Source organism: Papio anubis, chromosome 2 (genome assembly GCF_008728515.1).
Source record: "Papio anubis isolate 15944 chromosome 2, Panubis1.0, whole genome shotgun sequence".
NCBI lineage: Eukaryota > Metazoa > Chordata > Mammalia > Primates > Cercopithecidae > Papio > Papio anubis.
Window position 1 is genome coordinate 61,044,078 of NC_044977.1, and position 19,622 is coordinate 61,063,699.

Consider the following 19,622-nt stretch of genomic DNA (forward strand, 5'->3'; position numbering starts at 1 on the left):
TGGGAAGTGGAATGCTTTGGTATTTGAAAAGATTAGGAAGAGTTATTTCTGTCTTGCTATCTTCCCTTACAAGATGGCAGGGAAAAAGATGACACCCCTATATTTTGAAAAAAAAAATGTATTTTTTATCCAGAAGAATAGAAATGGGCTTGAGGGTTGCTGCCTGTGGTTTTGCTCAGCGCAGTTGATCTAGGCAGGGTGTTGGGGTAAAAACAGAATGGAACTTCTACACGTTATAGGAGATAACAGCAAGACTGTCACTGACTGGTGCCTGTTGGAAGGTGCAATATATATATAGCCAGAAATATATATATGACCGTAGATTATTCCTCCTCAACAGACTTAATGAAATTAGCCTCAGGCAATTTTCCTCATAATGCAAGGTGAGAAAATTTGGGGGGAAAGCTTAAGTTTTCCTATTTCTAAATAGGAAAGGCTTTAGTTCTAGTTTCAGCTTCTCCAGTCACAGGTTGAGAGTGCTTGGCTAAATTATTCTTTTTCCCTGGGCCTCCGTTTCTCCATCTGCAAAACAAGGGTATTGAACTAAATGGTCTATAAAGGTTCCTCAAATTTTTATCAATATGCCTTGATGAGACATATCAGGTTGGGAGCACCCATTTGGTGAGTGAGAAAAGCCCAACTTGTTTCGTATGTCATTGTGAAGGGTATGCCCTACCCAGGATTCACAATGACAGTCAACTACCTAGACATAGTCATCCAAGCAGGACCCCCAACTGTTGTGGTTGAATTGTCTCCCAAAAGTTCCTAACTGCCAGTACCTCAGAATGTTACTATATTTACAGACGGTCTGTTTCAAGAAAATCAAGTTAAAATGAGGTCATTAGGGTGGACCCTAATATAATATGACTAGTGTCCTTATAAAAAGAGAAAATAGGGCCAGAAGCAGTGCTTCATGCCTGTAATCCCAGCACTTTGGGAAGCCAAGGCGGGTGGATCACCTGAGGTCAGGAGTGTGAGACCAGCCTGGCCAGCATGGTGAAACCCTGTCTCTACTAAAACTACAAAAATTACCCAGGCATGGTGGCGGGCACTTGTAATCCCAGCTACTCGGGAGGCTGAGGCAGGAGAATCACTTGAACCTATAAGGTGGAGGTTGCAGTAAGCTGAGATTATGCCATTGCACTCCAGCCTGGGCAACGAGAGCAAAACTCCATCTCCAAAAAAAAAAAAAAAAAAAGAAGAGGAAATAGGACACAGACACACGGAAGGAAGATCATATGAAGACATAAGGGGAAGACAGCCATCTACAAGCCAAGGAGAAGAGCCTCAGAGGAGACCAACCCTGCCAACATTTTGCCTTGGACTTCTAGCCTTGAGGACTATGAGGAAATAGATTCCTGTTGTTTAAGCCACCCTGTCTATGGTACTTTGTTATGGCAGCCACAGCAAATAAATACAAGGACTGTGCTCTCTAAGGAAAAGTAGAAATGCTATTGTGGTGGGGGAGAATAGCAGGAAAAAATTGGGGTGAGAGAAAAGAGTTTGCAGGGCTGCTCCTAAAATTGTGTTTCCTAAGTGCCCGGTCCTTGGGTCAGAAGTTGGGCATACATTTACTCATTATTTAGAAACGGGGGAGAAGACAATTGAGAAGTTACCTGGGGCCATGTGTCATAGGCCCTGGGCATGCAGTAGTGAATAAGGCAAATATCTTCCAGTGGTGAATAAAGTCAGCAGCCATGATGGTTGCTAAGATGGAGAGAACGGCCTAATATAAGACGGTATGACAGGCAAAACTAACTTAATCTGAGCTCTTTGAAGGCTTTGTCTAAAAAGCTCCAAGGAAAGAGTGAGGATTAAGCAGGAGAAAAAGGAGGAGGCATTTCAGTGAGAGGATCTATGTGAATGTGAGAAGGTATGACCAAGGTTCTGAAAAGCAGTCTAGTGGAACTGCAATACAGCGAACAAGAAGTAGGGATGTGGAAGTATAAGCCAGTAAATTAGAAAAGATAAGTAGCTTAATTAGCTTAATACTTTTCATGGAGGAAGAGAAAAGACTAGGGTTAGAATTTAATTGACCAAGCCATTTGGCTCTGACTGCTAGCCATTCTAGACTTTATCCATCATTCTTTCACCTTCAAGATGACTAACCAAGGGATGGTCAAGCCTATCATATGCATTTTTTTTTTTTAATGCATGGAAAGAGCTTTTATTCTGGATGCCTCTTTCCATATTCCCTGGGGGACTGGCCAGGACAACTTAAAAAGAAAATTTTAGGATCCTTAGAGTCCAGACCTCTGCCTCCACTCTTCTACATCCAACTTTGAGTTTTCCTCGCTCCCCAGAATGGATGTTGCCTACAGAGAAGAAGAGAACCCAAATGAGAGAGGTGTTATGAGTAATTGTAGAAATTCTGAACAGCTTTGCTTAGAGAAAGTGAAAAAGAAGAGGGAAAAAGATAAGGACTGTTTCCTAAGAGGCCAGTTTAAAAGGCTCTTCTTTCAGCAAACTTTCAATTATAATTTGTCCACTCCCACCAGGATCTCATGTTACAGAGCTTTGAGGGGGAGAGAGAGATGTCTACCACTCTGCCCCTAAGCAGTGTTTTCTGACTACATCATCTCCACGGTTTGACATTTCCACAGTGGCTGTGTGGCTTTCTTTCCCTTCCTCCTCTGGTGTCATTACTCCTTCCCAAACTTCTCCCTAACCTGACCTTTAGTAGTTGTGATACAAGAGGAAGATTGTGTGTTAATTTCTGGTATTCATTTCCAAAGTGCAAGATTTGCTGGGGTAAAAAAAAGATGGCTGTACTCTTTTGAATAAGGCTTCCAGAGTTTGAGGAACTGTGAAAGTGTACCCCACTGAACTATGAAGAATAGGTACTCATCTGCATGGTTACCAAATCTACTGAAAGTTGCTATGTGCCCAGAAAATGTAAGCTGTTAAGTTGTACGTTCAGAGTAGCACCTTGGGGAGCTGAACACAAATCCAAACAATCCCAGATCATTACAAGTGGCTCAGCCCAAGCAAGATGTCCTGGGTTGTATGATTTCCACAAACTTGGAATGAAGTTAAGGGAAATTTTCCCAGGTCTCAATATGGAAGAAAAGAAAGAAAGAAAATTTAAGAAATGCAATCTGTTTCCCCAAATCAACCAAATGCCAGCTTGCTCTCTGCAACAGTCCAAAAATCTATTACAAGACAAAACAAAGTATAACCAGGGAGATGAATGCATTTGCTTCTAGCAAAAACTTATTATTCACTCCAAAGTCAAAGTTGTGAATGAGTTCATTCATTCAACAAACCTCTATTGGCTTTTGGATGGTCCAGTGTTTTTCATTGTTTACAAATTGCTCCTCTCAATTTATGTAGTTAATGGGAAGCTAACTATAACTTGTAAGTCTGGGGAAATGAACTGAAATTAAGCTTTTTGTAAGATGGCCAGTTGAGTATTTCTCCAGAGAGAGACCAATAATTCAGAGGAGGTGGTGACGGAATCTGCCTCGGACAAATCTCCTAATGATCAAAACAACAAGTAGTATAATGTCCACCCATATACTTGTTAAGAGCAGAATTGGGGAAAATAACCTTTTCTATCAATCTCTTCTTGCTATCAGGAATTTCTATGATCAGAAGTCAATCCAATTAAAAACCCAAGGAAAATCCCATAGGAGTAGAATCTAGATTCAGAAGTATTTTGTATTAAGTTATACTACAATGTCTTTGACCTGTTTTACTTTTGGAAACGGAGGGGTGCAATATGGAGTTTGGGGGTACATGTATCCAAGTATGAATTGTTCTTTATTACTATTCCAAGTATAAGGCCTTGTTTGTTACACTAAGAAAAGGATCAGAATTTTGTCTAAGCAAGTGAACTAGAAATATTTGTATTTAGTGGGCAAAGGACAAGCTGAAGAGGATTCATTTGTGCTTTTAAACACCACAAAATCAGTTTCAATTTTCCAAACATGCACTTCCTATTTTCTTGACACCACAGACACCAAAGAAAACCTGTACTAAGTGGAAGCCACTGACTGGGATAGTCTTAAGCAATTAGGGCAATCTCACATCTGTTTAATGCTTGTGTCTTACATATTACCACAGCTGAGGTTCCACACTGAGGCCCCAGGGCTTGGAAGGTTTATCAAATTGCTCTTGCAAGCTTCTCTTATCTCACCAGGAAGGCACTCCCCCCAGTGATTATGTGGAATGGCTTAAAAAATTAAACTGGGAATAAAGCTTCATCTGGGGACCATAGGCTCCTCATACAACCCAGCCTCTCCCTCTCCCCTCTGCACAAAACCTTGCTGTAGTTTCTCTCCTACTTCAGCTTCCAGTGTAGTTAGCCTGTATTTTTAGGAGCCCCTTCTCCTTTATCAGAAGGCCTCCAGAGTCCCCAAGTCCTCCGGGAAGACTTCTTCCACATCCTTGGAAAGTCTGTGATCACGGCAATTTGTTTGCTGCCTAGGATGCCCTCCCTCTGGACGCTTGCTTGTGAAGCCCTCAGCTCATCTTTTCATTCTGAGCTTAAGTAGTGAAATCTGAAATTTGAGCTCCCCAATCTGACCAGGGTTCTTCTTCCCTGTGCTGTTGTGCCGTTTCATCTTCTCCGTGTAGTCATCATACTGGATGGTCCTTTACGTGGATGTCTATCTTCCTCTATGACTACACCCTGGAGAGCAGGGGCAGGGTGGGCTCATCTTCATGTCCCTGGTGCTTGACATGGAAGAGGCAAAATGCTTCCAAAAGGACTTATTCCATTACTGAATATCCGTATGATAGATGGTTATACAGCCTTTAATTCCATGGTTTCCAAGATAGTTTAATAATATAAAAAGATGCTTACATTTTACATAATAGAAAAAAGTGTACAAAGCTATATATACTATGATGCTAATTCTATACTCATAAAGGTATATATTTTTATAATTATATGTATATCTACATATATAAATATATACACAGAGAAAAAAGAGACTAGAAAGAAGTGTACCAAAATCTCATCTGGTTTTGAGTTGTGGAATTATATGCTATTTGTAATAAATATTTTTCTCTAGATTCTCTATAGTAAACATATACTACTGTTACAATCAGAATAAAAAATGCAATTTTTAAATGAGTTGCAAACATGAACCATCTTATGATGGTGGAAGCACCCCTAAGCCAGTTAGAATAAAATTTGGTAAAATCAAGTACTGTTAATAAGTGTGTGGTACTCTGATAAGTGGGAAAATAATATAAGAGCATATATTTTGGTTAATATTCACAGTCGCCTTCTTTTCATAGTTTCCTCAGTAGCACAGGAGATACTTAAACCAGTCTGCCTCTTACAAGATTGAAAGTAATACACTTTTAAACTAAGGGTGACTGAGATCACAAAGACACAGGATTAGGCATAAAACTCTTCACTAACAGTTCTCCAGGGAATTTATCCTCCTAGCACCCTCAGCCCCCAGAATGATCTATAGGAAAGTTAAGATGCAATTACTTACAGCATCAGAACATGTCTTTGCTCTGGATGATGTGGTATATGATTAAAATGGGAGACTAACTTTAATGGTTAAAAAATAAAAAGAGCAAGGTAGCATTTTCTTTTTTATCTAAGGCTATGGCATTAAATGCCACATTAACAAGCCTTCTGTGGGGAGGTTCCTTGCAAGATTATGACACCTACTCTTTTCTTTGTTCCTCATTCTCAGAAAAGAACTGAATTCACCAGGCCAATGAGAAGGCCAGTCCAGTACTCTGAGTGCCTTTTCAGCTAGAACATAGTTTCATGGTTAGTCTTGGGCCCGGGAGTCTGACAGCCAGGGCTGCTTGGCTTCATCACTTATAAGTGATGAACTGAGGCTCAGTTTCTCTATGTGAAAAATGGGGACATGAATACCTACTTTACAAAGTTATTAAGGATTCCACAAGATAATACAGGCCAGGTGCTCACCACGGCATCTGAAGCATAACAAGTGCTCAAAATGTGGCCATATTTGGGACCTACTTTTACTCCCACTCACTTTCATTTTGACTGATTGCTTGACTAGTTTTTTTTTCTTTTGCAGCTTCAGTTTCTTCCAGTTCATTGTATGGATTTGTTGTCACAGCCATGGAAGACCTGTCCTTTACTTTTTCCTCTTTGGCTTGTGGTTTCCGCATATTGATCTCAGGTTTGAGTCTTAAATTAGACCTTGCCTCTGCTCCATTGTTCCTGACTCAAATGCTGAATATTTGGGGGTTATGTGTTCTCTATTCCTGACCTAGATTTAGTTTATGGACCATTATACAGGTGGAAAACTACTGGTTTTAGTCATACAGTCTTGAGTTAAGTCTCAGTTGTTTCTTACCAGCTGTGAGATTTCAGGCAAGTTGCCTGGCTCTGTGAGGCTGAGTAAACACTATTCTCTAACATAGGGACAACACGGGCAACTGAAAGGATGCAAAGTAATCTATGTGAAGCTCCTAGCAGAGGGCTAGATGCACAATAAATGCTTCTCCTCACTTTTCCTTAAGTCACAGCTGTAAAAATGTAGTCCTGTCTGCCCCAATTGTATGGTTTGTTTTCCTTCTCCTCATGACCACTGTCTTCTGTTTACATGAATGAGGCATGCTAATATGCAGACTGATGCATTAAAATGCTACCTTATTAATTCAGTATACCCCCCTTATTAGGAATTCATGATCATTCTGTCAGGGCCCAGGCTGAAATTTACCTTGTCAATCTAATCTTATGGGAGGGAGACAGGGAGGCCTAGGTGGAAAGGAGAGGCATGATCTGACCCACTTTGTGACCAGAACTGCTTTCATGAGGTGCATGATACTGGATTTGCTTCATATTTAATATATAACTGATGTAATGGGCTATCAGGCGGGCAATTACATAATGCCACTTTCATGTCTTACGGCATCCATATAAACTTGGGAGGGGCCTAGATGATTTCCTAAATATAAACATATCCACAGACTCCACAATTTGGTAATTATGCAAGAGCCATTGTGTCTGGCTCTTCCCTGTGTTTTCAGGCATGTCAGATACCCTTGCAAACTGCTCAATTTATATGAACTTCACATTTCCCCATTTAAGCTTTGGAGCTAAACACTTGAGTTTGTCATTAATTTTATAAAAGCTTTCCATGGTTTAGTGCTAAAGAAAGAGTGAGTTTGGTGTCTTCTCCACAAAATCTATACATTTCAAAATTTTAGGAGTGTGTAACAGAAAATAGTATTGGGGAGTTCAAGATTAGAATTAAAATTTAGCCTGATACAAGTATAGTTTTGGAATATACCTCAGATTCCCAGCATATAAGGTTTCTTAAAGAAGAAAAGATAAATAAATCTGAAGACATAAAGAAAGCCTGCATTGTCATCTCCCGCCGTCAAGTCTTCTAGGAATTCTTTAATATGAGAAACCCATTGAGTTCTGTTTACCTGTTCTGGGCAATGTTGAACAAGCAGATGTAAAAATCATTAGTTCCCTCAGCATCTCCTTTTTACTAAAGAAGTTGGTATCAGTGCATATGGGGGAAGCGGGGGTGGGGGCAGGGGGACTGTCCACACCAGATTAGATCAAGTCCTGCAGAGATTCCAGGCCAAAATTATTCTAGACCTCCTGATAATGATTCTGAATCACCAATTTTTAAAGAAACATTTTTTTTTCCTCCAAGCTAATCCCTTTTGAATGATTAAAAAAAAAGTCTATTTGCAAGCAAGGCGAGAGTGAAAGAACTGAGGTGAAGAAAGCATTTGCCATTGTACTTAGAATGCATCAGAAGTAGTTACACTTCCCTTTTCAGTGAATAGAAAGGGAAAAAGTATGGTTTTTCCCAGCAAAGTGTTGGAGATCTAAAATGTTTTCCCCTACCCCAACAATGGTGAAAACAGTAATAGAGAAAATGCCTTGGAAAATGAATACAGAAATAGAAAGCAAACACCAAGTAAAGGGTTGACTATGGTGTCCTTAGCAAACGAATGATTGAATAAATAGAAACCACATGAGAGAAAATATGCACTTTGATATTGTTTGCAAAAAAAAAAAAAAAGGAGATGATTCCTTTTTGCCAAATCAGAAACACTGACAATCAAACATTGCATTTGTTTTTATATCCATGGCATCAGTTCAATTTTTCATTAATTAAATGAGCAAGTTAGGGAATGCCTGTTTTAAGAAAATGCTCCAAAAATAACCTTGAAAAATCAGGTTAGAGATACACTATATACCCTGAGGGCAGCAGAAAGCAAAAGGGAAAATATGAAATTAGAAAGTGACCTATAATAACCGCTTCACTGTTAAATGTGACATAACATTCATTATCAATCAGGACCTAGTTTGATGTCTAATTTCACTGGCTGTCTAATTTATCAAATTAAATACAAATGAGAAAATACTTGGCCACGGAAAAAAGTACTCTATCATTTTGTTTTCTATCAGCTGAAAATCAACTGATTAGCACAGACAGGGAAAAGTAAGCTCCAGTACTTTACTGAAGAAAAATGTAAAAGGGATTTTTTTCCCCTAAACTGGGCTGGCAGAAGATATTGATGATGAAAAATCTCGGATTTCCCAGTGCTTGCTATATCTTCAGAATGGAGAAATGGCTGAGGTTTTCCCCTTCATTTATTGCACCAGTATTTAAGTGCTCATTCTGTCTAAGTTCAAGTATTTGCTTTATGGGCTGAATGAAGCCTCGCAGATTTGCAACTGCGGGCTGCTGAGGGTCTAATGCATCAGTGCCATCCCTTTTCATAGTTCACGGATGGAAAGGAAAGTTGTAATATGGTCCACTACTCTCTGCAGACGTTTGAAGACAAGAACTCCTCAAGGGAAACACCCCAAATTTGCATTCAACGCAGCTCCAATTCTGTGTGTTTGCCATACATACTTTGCAGTACTAATGATAGAGACACCATCTGATCTGCCCTGTGCTAAAATGTATCCTGAGTAAATGGGAACTTGAGGATGTACTGCATTTTTGAAGCAGGCGCACCAGAGGTTATTCAGAACTGTAAAAGAGGGGCCCCGCACAAGAACCTAAAAGGCTGCTGGGCCTAGAACAATCCATGGAGTGCAGAACACTGAACCAGCAGGAGTCCGACCTGGGTAAGCTGCAAGCCCTCCCTGGGCCCAGGTTTTTCTCACCAATAAATGAAGGCTTTGGGAAGGGATGCTTTGAGCTCGGGTACTTCTTATTTTTCTGTTGCAGCTCATTTGTTTCAAGATCTGAAATTCTGTTTGCCAAAACCCCTTAAGAATGGGAAGAAAGTGATTTTTTTTAAGCGATTCACAAAACCAGGATATTGCCAAAGAAAAATACCTCAGCCTACATCACCTGGACTTTCTGTCAACTTTTCCTTGCTTTTGCTTGTCTGGCACCTGTCTGATGGAATGGTGTGTGCCTGGCGGCAGCTGCCTTTTAAAACAACCTTTATTTTCAAATGGGTTCTTCTTTACCTATTAAATCCCATCCCTCTGCCCTTTGTGGAACTGGCCTTCTACCTAAACCTAGTTCCATCTGCTCTAAATGTTACACACGTTTGCTTTGTAATCTTGAAACAATTCTCCAAAACTGTCTATGTATATTTGGATGAAAAACGTCAATTGTATGGAAGTTGTTTTGTTTTCTGTTAATCATTTACTTGTCTCAGCAGATATCACCACACAGAGAGACTAATTAGGGTCTAAGCATACAGACAACTGTTAAAAAGAAATAACATGTCATACATTTTGGGACACTTCATAGATGTTTTTGTACTTTGATGAAGAATGTGGATACTACAAAAGAAAATCAGGTTTTAACAAAACTCTTACAGAAATGACATATCCAATATATTCATATATATACACAAGAATTATGTGTGACAGGTTGGGATGTGTGCGTATATGAATATATTGGTGTGTGTGTGTGGTGTGTGTGTGTGTGTATATATATATATATATTTACCTTTATGCAAGGGATACAACAATACACCTTTTTTTCTTCATATGAACTATCCTCCCACTGCCCATTATGTGCTAGTCAGTACTATTTAAAATACAGAAATCCTGTTCATTAAAATATCTTAATTAAAATAGACATTTCTTCCCTTAGAAAAAGAATTAAAACCTTTTAGGGCCTAGCTTTAAAAAGCAACATGCTACAGCTGATTTATTTTGGTGGTTGTTTTTATGGATGTGAAAAATATTACCACTGCAACTAGCAAGAACTATAAATGATACATTATTGCAATTGTTCTAAAAAATCAGAACAAAACTAATTTATTATAGTTCTGTCTTCATTATACACCACGTGTTGGTGAGTTAAACACAACAAAATTGTCTTTTCTTTTAAAAGTGTCTACTAAAGATAAAAAGAATAAGATAACAATTAACATGTTGTTACATTAAAAAATTTGATATACATATTTCTATTGCCTGTTAGCTTGTTCTAAGCCTCTTTATTACAAAAAAAAGGAAAGAAAAAGAAAACTCATTGTTTAAAGGCAAACATTCAATTCAGTTGATACAACATTACAGTACAGTCAACTAACATCATTCAACGAAGGTAACAAGTCTAGCCTTAGCTTCTTGAGTTAAAAGTCTGTAGACCAGATTGCTACAAAAGTTTCAATGCTGCTTCAAAACTGTATGTTAGCTTTTTGGAGGACAAGGTACTTTCTACCAATGGCTTCAGAAGGGGTCATGCTACTGGTAAAAGCACAGGGGAACCCCAACCTGTCATTAATCATTTTATTGAGCACTGTAGTTAGAAGAGCATTACTGAGCTTAGCACAACAACTAAAATAAAATAATATAATAATAATCATAATAAGAATAAAAACCAAACACAAACTGGAAGCCTAGAGTCGCTGCCAGCCGTGTCAAACCCTTGCGATACGCTATACTAAAAAAATTTGAAATATCCACCCGTCCTCTCCACTCTGCCACAAACTAGCAAAGTCAAAAATACAAAAGTCTTCAACTGGTTTACTTTTGCAGAATAAAGCAAAAACGTCTTTGTGCTCCTTACTACCAGAAGCAAAATATCCTCTGAGTTACCACATGTAATAGCTTCTGGATGTGTCAACCTGGGTTGGCTTGGTGTCTGCAGAACCATCTTTGTCTTTCTCACTGTCGCCTTCCCAGAGGTTAATGAGTGGTGGGTACAGCTCATTTAGTGGGATTGAAGAGGTTTTTTGCATATACTTTTTTAGTGAGTGGTGGTAGTTTTTTCTCTTAAATCTTTTGGCAAAGTACACAGCAATGGATGCAAGGCTAATGACGGCAAACATAGACCCCATTACTGCAGCAAGCGCTGTACTGGTTTCTTGATCAGAGATGTCCAGTGCGAAGGCGGCATTTTTGGTTGTGACATTTACGCATGACTTTTGAGTCTGCTGATGAATATTGGACACCGTGAGACACACTTCATAATCTGTGGAAGGCTGCAGATGTGTTAGGTTGTATTCATGGACATCTACTGGGACCCTGGCAGTATATGTTATGTGGGGGTTATCAATCTTCATGGTGGCGGATGACCATTTTAAGTTTGACGTCATGACGTTGGAATTAACTTTCCAGGACACTAAGATGGAATGGGATTCTGTCTGCTTGACGTATATTTTTAGCACCTGGGTACCATCCAGAAGGGTCCCATTAACCTTAATTGTTGCTACCCGAGTGTCTGCCCCTTGGACATTCTGGGCAACACACGTGTATCTTCCTGAGTCTTCAATTTGTATGTTAGATATTTCCAAGGTGCCTTCGCTACTTAGCTTGTATTTATCTGAAAGGGTTTCCACAGTTATCTTATTTCCAATGGGCGTGACCCAGTAAATTTCAGGTTCTGGCTCAGCCATGGCTCGACAGTCTAGGAAAACCGTCATGCCGATATCCATGTTTAAACGATTTGGGAAGGTGTCGTGAGATATCATTGGGAGGCACTGTTCACTCGAATCCTGGATTAAAACTTCCTTCACCTGGTGCCCTTTATATTCAGGCGGCATGGCACAGAACATGGATAGGGGCTCCATGAAGCGGATGTTGGTTTTGTTGGAGTTAATCCAGTGGATCACACAGTCACACCTCAGGGGATTGCTATGGATACTGATCTCACGCAGATTGGGGAGGGATTCGACTGTCTTTTGGTAAATGGCATTCAAGGCATTGTTGTTCAACATCAGGCTTTCCAGAGCAGGGACACTTCGGAAAGCCAAGCGGTGGATATAAGAGAGTTTAGGGTTATTGGTGGCTTCCAGCTTTGTGAGTTCAGGCAAGTTATCCAGGGCATAGCGGTCGACAGAAACGAGTTCTCCCATATTGTTGATTCCCAGTTCTTTTAACCGAAGCATATTTTTGAAGTCCCCTTCTTGGATTTTGTGAATGGGGTTTTTGTTGAGGTCTAAGAATTTCAAATTTGGAACTTTTTGCAGGGCAAGTTGAGGGACTTTGACCAGTTTGTTATCATAAAAAGACAGGCTCTCAAGGCTATCCAGACCCACCAAAGCATTTCCAGGAATATCAGTGAGATACATTCCTGCCAAAACTAAGCTTCTCAAATTTACGAGGGGTTTGAAGTTCATATCCAGAATTCCAATCACAGGGTTTTCTCCAATCATGAGAATTTCCAGGTTGGGTGTAGAATCAAACCAGCGACTATCAATAACTTTCAATTTGTTGGAGTTCAGGTGGAGCCTTAATAGATTTTTTAAGCCTGCAAAAGCATTAGCAGAAATAGTGCTAATTTGGTTGTGGTTGATGTAGAGTTCTTGAAGGTTGCTGAGGTCTTGTAGACAGTAGTCAGTCATCTCCGTAATCTGATTTTCCTCCAAATGCAGTGTCGTGAGCTGGGTTAGGTTTGCCAGCCCAACCTCCTTAATGTTAGTAAAGTTGTTTTGGGAGAAATCTAGTTCAGTCAAGTTGAAAAGCTGCTGCAGCTCATCCACAGTCTTTGCGATGTTATTGCTCTGTAAGAGAAGCACTTGTGTGTCACTAGAGAGGTTACTGGGAATCCTTGTTAAGCGGAGGTCATTGCAATCAACAGTCGTGGCTTCTCTGTAAGTTGACTGTGGGGTAAACCAGGGACGAATTTCACATACGCAAAGTTGTGGACACTCACTATTCTGTATGGAAGACTCAGTTAATGAAGTCATTAGTAGGCCCAGCACCAATTGGCAAGCTGCTACAACAAAGCTCATTCTAGCCATGCTGGCTTGCTGAGCAAGCTCAACTCCTGACACCCTTAAGTTTTAACAAAACGTGAACACGATATTGTGATATGTAGGACAGCGAGCAGAAAATGTAAACATTCAAGCAAAGTCTTGGTTGAGCTGTGTAGAATTCCAGAGTCCAAAAGGATGGTTTTCAGGAGTTTTCAAAAGGCAGAAAGCAATCTGAAGTCTTTTAAACTGTGTCTCTCAATTCCAGGCATGTGCACAGGTCTGTGGCATGAGTTACTTCAGCCAAATTGAAGTCTGGAGATGTGCCTGAAAATTAGATTAGGACAGATGTTATGCTTATTCCATATACTTTCTACATTACAGCCTTTCTTTTGTTTACTAAAAAGGCACAGTCACTCACAAATCTAGTATTGAATACATTCAAAATCCATTCAGGATAACCAAATAGGCTTTTAAATTGTAGGACATACTTACTATATCCCACTTACTATACTAAAACTAATTTTAGAACTCCTTCAATTTTACAATTAAATTTAGACTCCATGTACCACCAGAGTCATATATGACTGTGTACAGTTGTATGTATACACATGTAAAGTCACTAAACATGCACACACACACATACAAGTGCACACACTCATACACACTTACTAGAAACACTAAGAAAAAGCCTGCAGATGTCATTTCTTTAAAAACAAAGATGTCTTTAGAAACTACATTTATAGCTCCAAAACATTAAAAGTTCATTCCTAGTAAAAGCAAAACATGAATGGTAGCTTATTAAAGACTCAAAGCTAAGTTTTAGATCTTTACATTTTAGTTAATACCTCATTTGTCTCCAGGAATTGTTTCTTTTCTAAATGGTACATTCTGTAGACATATTCAGCCAATGCTTTTCTAGCTCAATTATTCTTATGCAAAAAGTTAATTTAATATTCTACAACATGGATGGAAACATCAAAAACATGCTTGAAAGATGCCAGTCATAAAAGATCACATATTGTATGATTCCACATATACAAAGTATCCAGAATAGGACAACCTGCAGAGACAGAAAGTAATTTGGTAGTTGCCTATGGCCAGGGGTATGGGGGGGTACAGTGGGAGGAGTGCTAAAGGCTACAAAGTATTTTTTGAGATGATGAAAATATTCTAAAGATTGTGGTGATGGTTGCACAATTCTGTGAATCTTCTAAAAACTCTTGACTCAAACATTTTAATGAGCAAATTATGTTATGTGAATTATATCTTGATAAAGTCAGATATGTACTGCTCACCTGCTTGCAAAGATAGTATTAGTAGTTAATGGCTCTATTTTTTCTGCATTCCTATCAGCTGTAAAAAGCCATTATGGATCCAGTGTTTGTCTTGCTTTCCCAAACTGGGCCATTCACTTGCTAAAGTAGTCAAAGCAGAGTTACATGTTTTCCTGGTGTTTGTCTTGCTATAGTGCACTTGAGTCTTGAGCACTGAAGAACTTCAGTGACAAGTGTATTCTTTACCTTCCTACTATAAGGATCTAATAAAATCGAGCATATGTGTTTAAACCCAGTGCTCAATACATAGCAAGCTCTGAATTCATGCTAGCTGCTATTAACAACCTTTTGATTTTGTAAAACATAGTAATCTTTGTGACTAAGAGTATAAGAATACAAATAGCCAGTACTAAAAGTTATGTATTTAATGAGTCATATTTTCATAGTAAGAAGAAAAAGTCCTACAACTTTTTTGTTATACAAAATATGAAAACTGCATTACTGGTCTGACAATAAAGAAAAAAAAAATCCAGATTCTGGCAAGTATGAGACAGGAGTAGGAAATGATTGTGTAGGAGTAGGAAATAAGTGTGTTGCCTGATACTAGATGCCTTCTAGTCTTGGTGGGAGGAAACATACATCTGGCATTCTTCTCCCTCCTCCCCATCTCCAAGTCTGGTTACTTCACCCTTTACTATGTAGTCTTGTGCCACCATAAGGAAAGTCTGGCCAATGATGGACCGCACATACAATGTTAGTCCCATAAAGTTGTATTCATAGTACCATATTTTTATTATACCTTTATGTTTCAATACACAAATACTTGCCATTGTGTTACAATTGCCTATTGCCTTCAGGATAGTAACATGCTATACAGGTTTGCAGCCTAGGAGCAATAGGGTATATCATATAGGCTACATACCACCTAGGTTTATGTAAGTATACTCTATGACATTTGCACAATGATGGAATCACCTAATGACACATTTCTCAGAACATATCCCCATCATTAAGTGACATGCCTGTATTTGCAAAACTTTTCAGTATTATAAAACTAGTTTGACTCTGACTTTTATCCGGATATTCTATGAAATGAAAAAATATGGACTGGGCGCGGTGGATCACGCCTGTAATCCCAGCACTTTGGGAGGCTGAAGGGGCGCAGATCACGAGGTCGGGGGTTCGAGACCAGCCTGACCAACATGGTGAAACCGTGTCTCTACTAAAAATACAAAAATTAGCCAGGCGTGGTGATACGCGCCTGTATTCCCAGCTACTCAGGGGCCTGAGGCAGGAGAATCGCTTGAACCCGGGAGGCGCAGGTTCCAATGAGCCAAGATGGCGCCACTGCACTCCAGCCTGGGCGACAGAGTAAGACTCTGTCTTAAAAAAAAAAAAAAAATACCGCAGAGAATAACATTTTTATTATTAACTCCACAAATTTATTTCACTTTTGTTTCTGTTTAGAGGAATCTTGAAACAGGTGCAACGGCCACAATAAATTGCTAAGAAAACTTCTGCCACAGGTTATTTCTCAATCATAACTCAAAATAGAAAACCAAAAGAATAAAGCTACCTTTCATAACTGAGATAGAATTTCAACTAATTTTTATTTGTTTATTTATCTTTGAGACAAAGTCTTGCTCTGTCTTCCAGGCTGGAGTGCAGTGGCACGATCTCGGCTCACTGCAACCTCTGCCTCCCGGGTTTAAGCAATTATCCTACCTCAGCCTTCTGCATAGCTGGAACTACAGGCACGTGCCACCACGCCTGACTAATTGTATTTTTAGTAGGGACAAGGTTTCACTGCATTAGCCGGGATGGTCTTGATCTCCTCACCTCGTGATCCGCCCACTTCGGACTCCCAAAGTGCTTAGGATTACAGGTGTGAGACACCGCACCCGGCCTCAACTAATTTTTATGTTTCAAATGAATGTAAGGAAATGTATCAAGAAGTAAAATATGTATTAAAGTTGTGTGAGAGACTTCCAAATCAGTCTATTAGTATTGAGAAATAGCCTTTATGGGGCTATAGTTTGAACATTATTACAGCTAATACCCCCATTTTAGTTTAAATTATATGATTTGAGATAATTGTGTTGAAATCTTCAAAATTTTCTTTGACATACACACATACCTTTTTCAACCAACCAACCAACCAATCAACCATGGAAACCCAGAATGTTAGAAATCAGATCAAGCACAGAGGAAGACATTTTTTTCTTCTGCATTCTATAAGAATGTATGTATAAGAATTTCCTCTCCACATCCTACAAGACATTCCTTTGGCAGCAAGGAATTAAACATCCTTAATACAAAAGGAGGTGTTAAGATATTTCTATTTCTATTTAATTCTGAATTCTCTTTAGTAAATTTCACCAAATGTTTTTAACATGACATTATACATAGAACAACTTTTATAGCGCCCTTAAGCCAGTTTAGATGTTTGCAATGTAGGGCATTTCTCAGGAGCTACTCACTAATAGTGTTTAAATGTAAATCCATTATCACAACAAGAAAACTACAGACCAATATTCCTAATGCATACTGATGCAAATCTTCTCAACAAAATGTAGCAAACCAAATTCAAAAGCATATTAAAAAGATTGTATACTATGAACAAGTTGGATTTATACCCGGAATGCAAGGAAGGGAATGTGAAAAACAATTAGTATAATATATCACATTAACATAATGAAGAAGTGAAAACACATGATCATCTCAATTGATGCACAAAACCATTTGACAAAATTCAACACTTTTTCATGATAAAAACACTCAACAAACGAGGAATGGAAGGAAAGTACCTACACATAATAAAAGTCACATAAGAAAAGTCCACAGTTAAAATCATACTCAATCGCGAAAAACGGAAAGTTTCTCTTCTAAGAATGGGAACAAGGAAAGGATGCCTATTCTTGCCATTTCTATTCAACATAGTACTGGAAACTCTAGTCACAGCAGTTAGACAAGAAAAATAAATAAAAGGCATTTAAATGGAAAAGAAGTAAAATTATCTGTTCCCAGATTACATAATCTTATATATAGAAAATCCTAAAGATTCCACAAAAAACCCACTAAAACTAATAAATGATGTTAGCAAATTTGCAGGATACAAATCAACACACAAATGAGTTGTATTTCCATAAACGAACAATGACTAATCTGAAAAGGAAATTAAGAAAACAACCCCATTTACAAAAGTCTCAGAAAGAATACAATGCTTAGGAATGAACTGAGAAGGCAAAAGACTTGTACAATGAAAATTATAAGAGATAACCAAAATAAATCAAAGATGACATAAACACAATGGTGAAACATCCCATGTTTACAGACCGGAAAATTTAATATTGTTATACTGTCTATAACACCCAAAACAATCTACAGAGTCAATGCCATCTCTATCAAAATCTCAATGGTAACTTCCACAGGAAAAATTTCTAAAATTCATATAAAATCAAGAGATTTTACATTGCCAAAGTAATCCTGAAAAAGAACAATGTTGGAGACCTCACACTTCCTGATTTCAAAACATACTGTAAGGCAACAGTAATCAAGATGGTGTAGTACTGACATACAGACAGACATATAGACCAATGGAACAGAGTCCAGAAATAAACCCTTCTATACATGCTCTTTATGATCTTTGACAAGGGTGCCAATACTATACAATGAAGGACAGTTTCTTCAACAAATTGTGTTGGGAAAACTGGATATCTACATGAAAAGAATGAGGCTGTACTCTTCCCTTATGCCATATACAAAAATTAACTCAAAATGCATTAAAGACCTAACCATAAGACCTAAACCTTTGAAACTCCTAGAAGAAAACATAAGGGAAAAGCTTTTGGGTATTTGGCAATGGTTTCTTAGATATGACACCGAAAACACGGGCAACAACAACAAAAGACAAATGAGATGACTTCAAACTTACAGCCTGTGCATCAAAGGAGACAATCAACAGAGAAAAAAGATGACCTACAGAATGGGAGACAGTATTTTTAAATTATATATATGATAATGGATTAATATCCAGAATATATTGTAAACTCCTACAACAAAATAACCTTATTAAAAAATGGGCAAAGGACTTAGACAGTTATCCAAAGACATACAAATGACCCACAAGCATATGAAAAAATGCTCCATATCACTAATCATAAGAGAAATGCAAATAAAAAGCACAATGAGGTATCACCTCATACTCATTATGATGGACACTATCACCACAGAAAATAACACGCACTGGAAAAGATGCAGAGAAATTGTAACCCTTGTTCACTGTGATTTCTCAAAAAATCGAAAATATAATCACCATATGATTATATCCCAGTTCAGGGTACATATCCAAAAGAATTAAAGCAGCATCTGAAAGAGATATTTATTTGTACACCCACGTTCATTGCAACTATTATTCACAATAGTCAAGAGGTGGAGGCAGCCCAAATGCCCAATGACAAATGAATGGATAAAGAAAATGTGGTTTAATTAAATCCCGTTTGTCAATTTTTGCTTTTGCTGCAATTGTTTTTGGTGATTTTGTCACCAAATGGTGATTTTGCCTGTGCTTATGTTTTGAATGGTATTGCCTAGATTTTCTTCTAGAGTTTTTATAGTTTTGTGTTTTACATTTAAGTCTTTAATCCATCTTGAGTTAATTTTTGTATAAGGTATCCAGGTTCATTTTTCTGCATATGGGTAGTCAATTCTCCCAGGATTATTTATTAAATAGGGAATCGTTTCCCCATTGCTTGTTTTTGTCAGGTTTGTGAAAGATCATATGGTTGTAGATGGGTGGTCTTATTTCTGAGTTATAAAAACAAGATCATGTCCTTTGCAGGGACATGGATGGAGCTGGAAGCCATTATCCTGAGCAAACTAAGGCAGGAACAGAAAATCAAACACCACATGTTCTCACTTATAAGTGGGAGCTGAACAATGAGAACACATGGACACACAGGGAGGGGAACGACACAAACAGGGCCTGTTGGGTGGTAGGGTGAGGGGAGGGAGAGCATTAGGAAATACAGCTAATGCATCCTGGGCTTAATACGTAGATGATGGGTTGACAGGTGCTGCAAACCACCATGGCACACGTTTGCCCATGTAACAAACCTGCACATCCTACACATGTACCCCGGAACTTAAAACAAATTAAAATTAATTTTAAAAAATGAAAAAATGTGTGGTGGCTCAAACTAGACTGCTCTGATCCCACAAGAACCCTGCTGCTGTCCATTCACATCAGGACCACCCAGGAAA

The 19,622-nt window shown here is 38.6% G+C and overlaps 1 protein-coding gene and 1 long non-coding RNA gene across 11 annotated transcripts in view; one reads left to right on the top strand and one right to left on the bottom strand.

Moving 5' to 3' along the window:
- Positions 1 to 19,622, top strand: part of LOC110742272 — a 478,176-nt gene that overhangs the window by 442,557 nt on the left and 15,997 nt on the right. The window lies entirely within an intron of this gene.
- LRRN1 (leucine rich repeat neuronal 1) overlaps positions 10,179 to 19,622 on the bottom strand; it is a 47,542-nt gene continuing 38,098 nt past the window's right edge. For both annotated transcript variants that reach the window (XM_031662672.1, XM_031662676.1), the window contains exon 2: positions 10,179 to 13,410. In XM_031662672.1, coding sequence (XP_031518532.1) covers positions 10,981 to 13,131 — 2,151 coding nt within the window. In that variant the 5' untranslated portion in view covers positions 13,132 to 13,410 and the 3' untranslated portion in view covers positions 10,179 to 10,980. The remainder of the gene's footprint in view (positions 13,411 to 19,622) is intronic.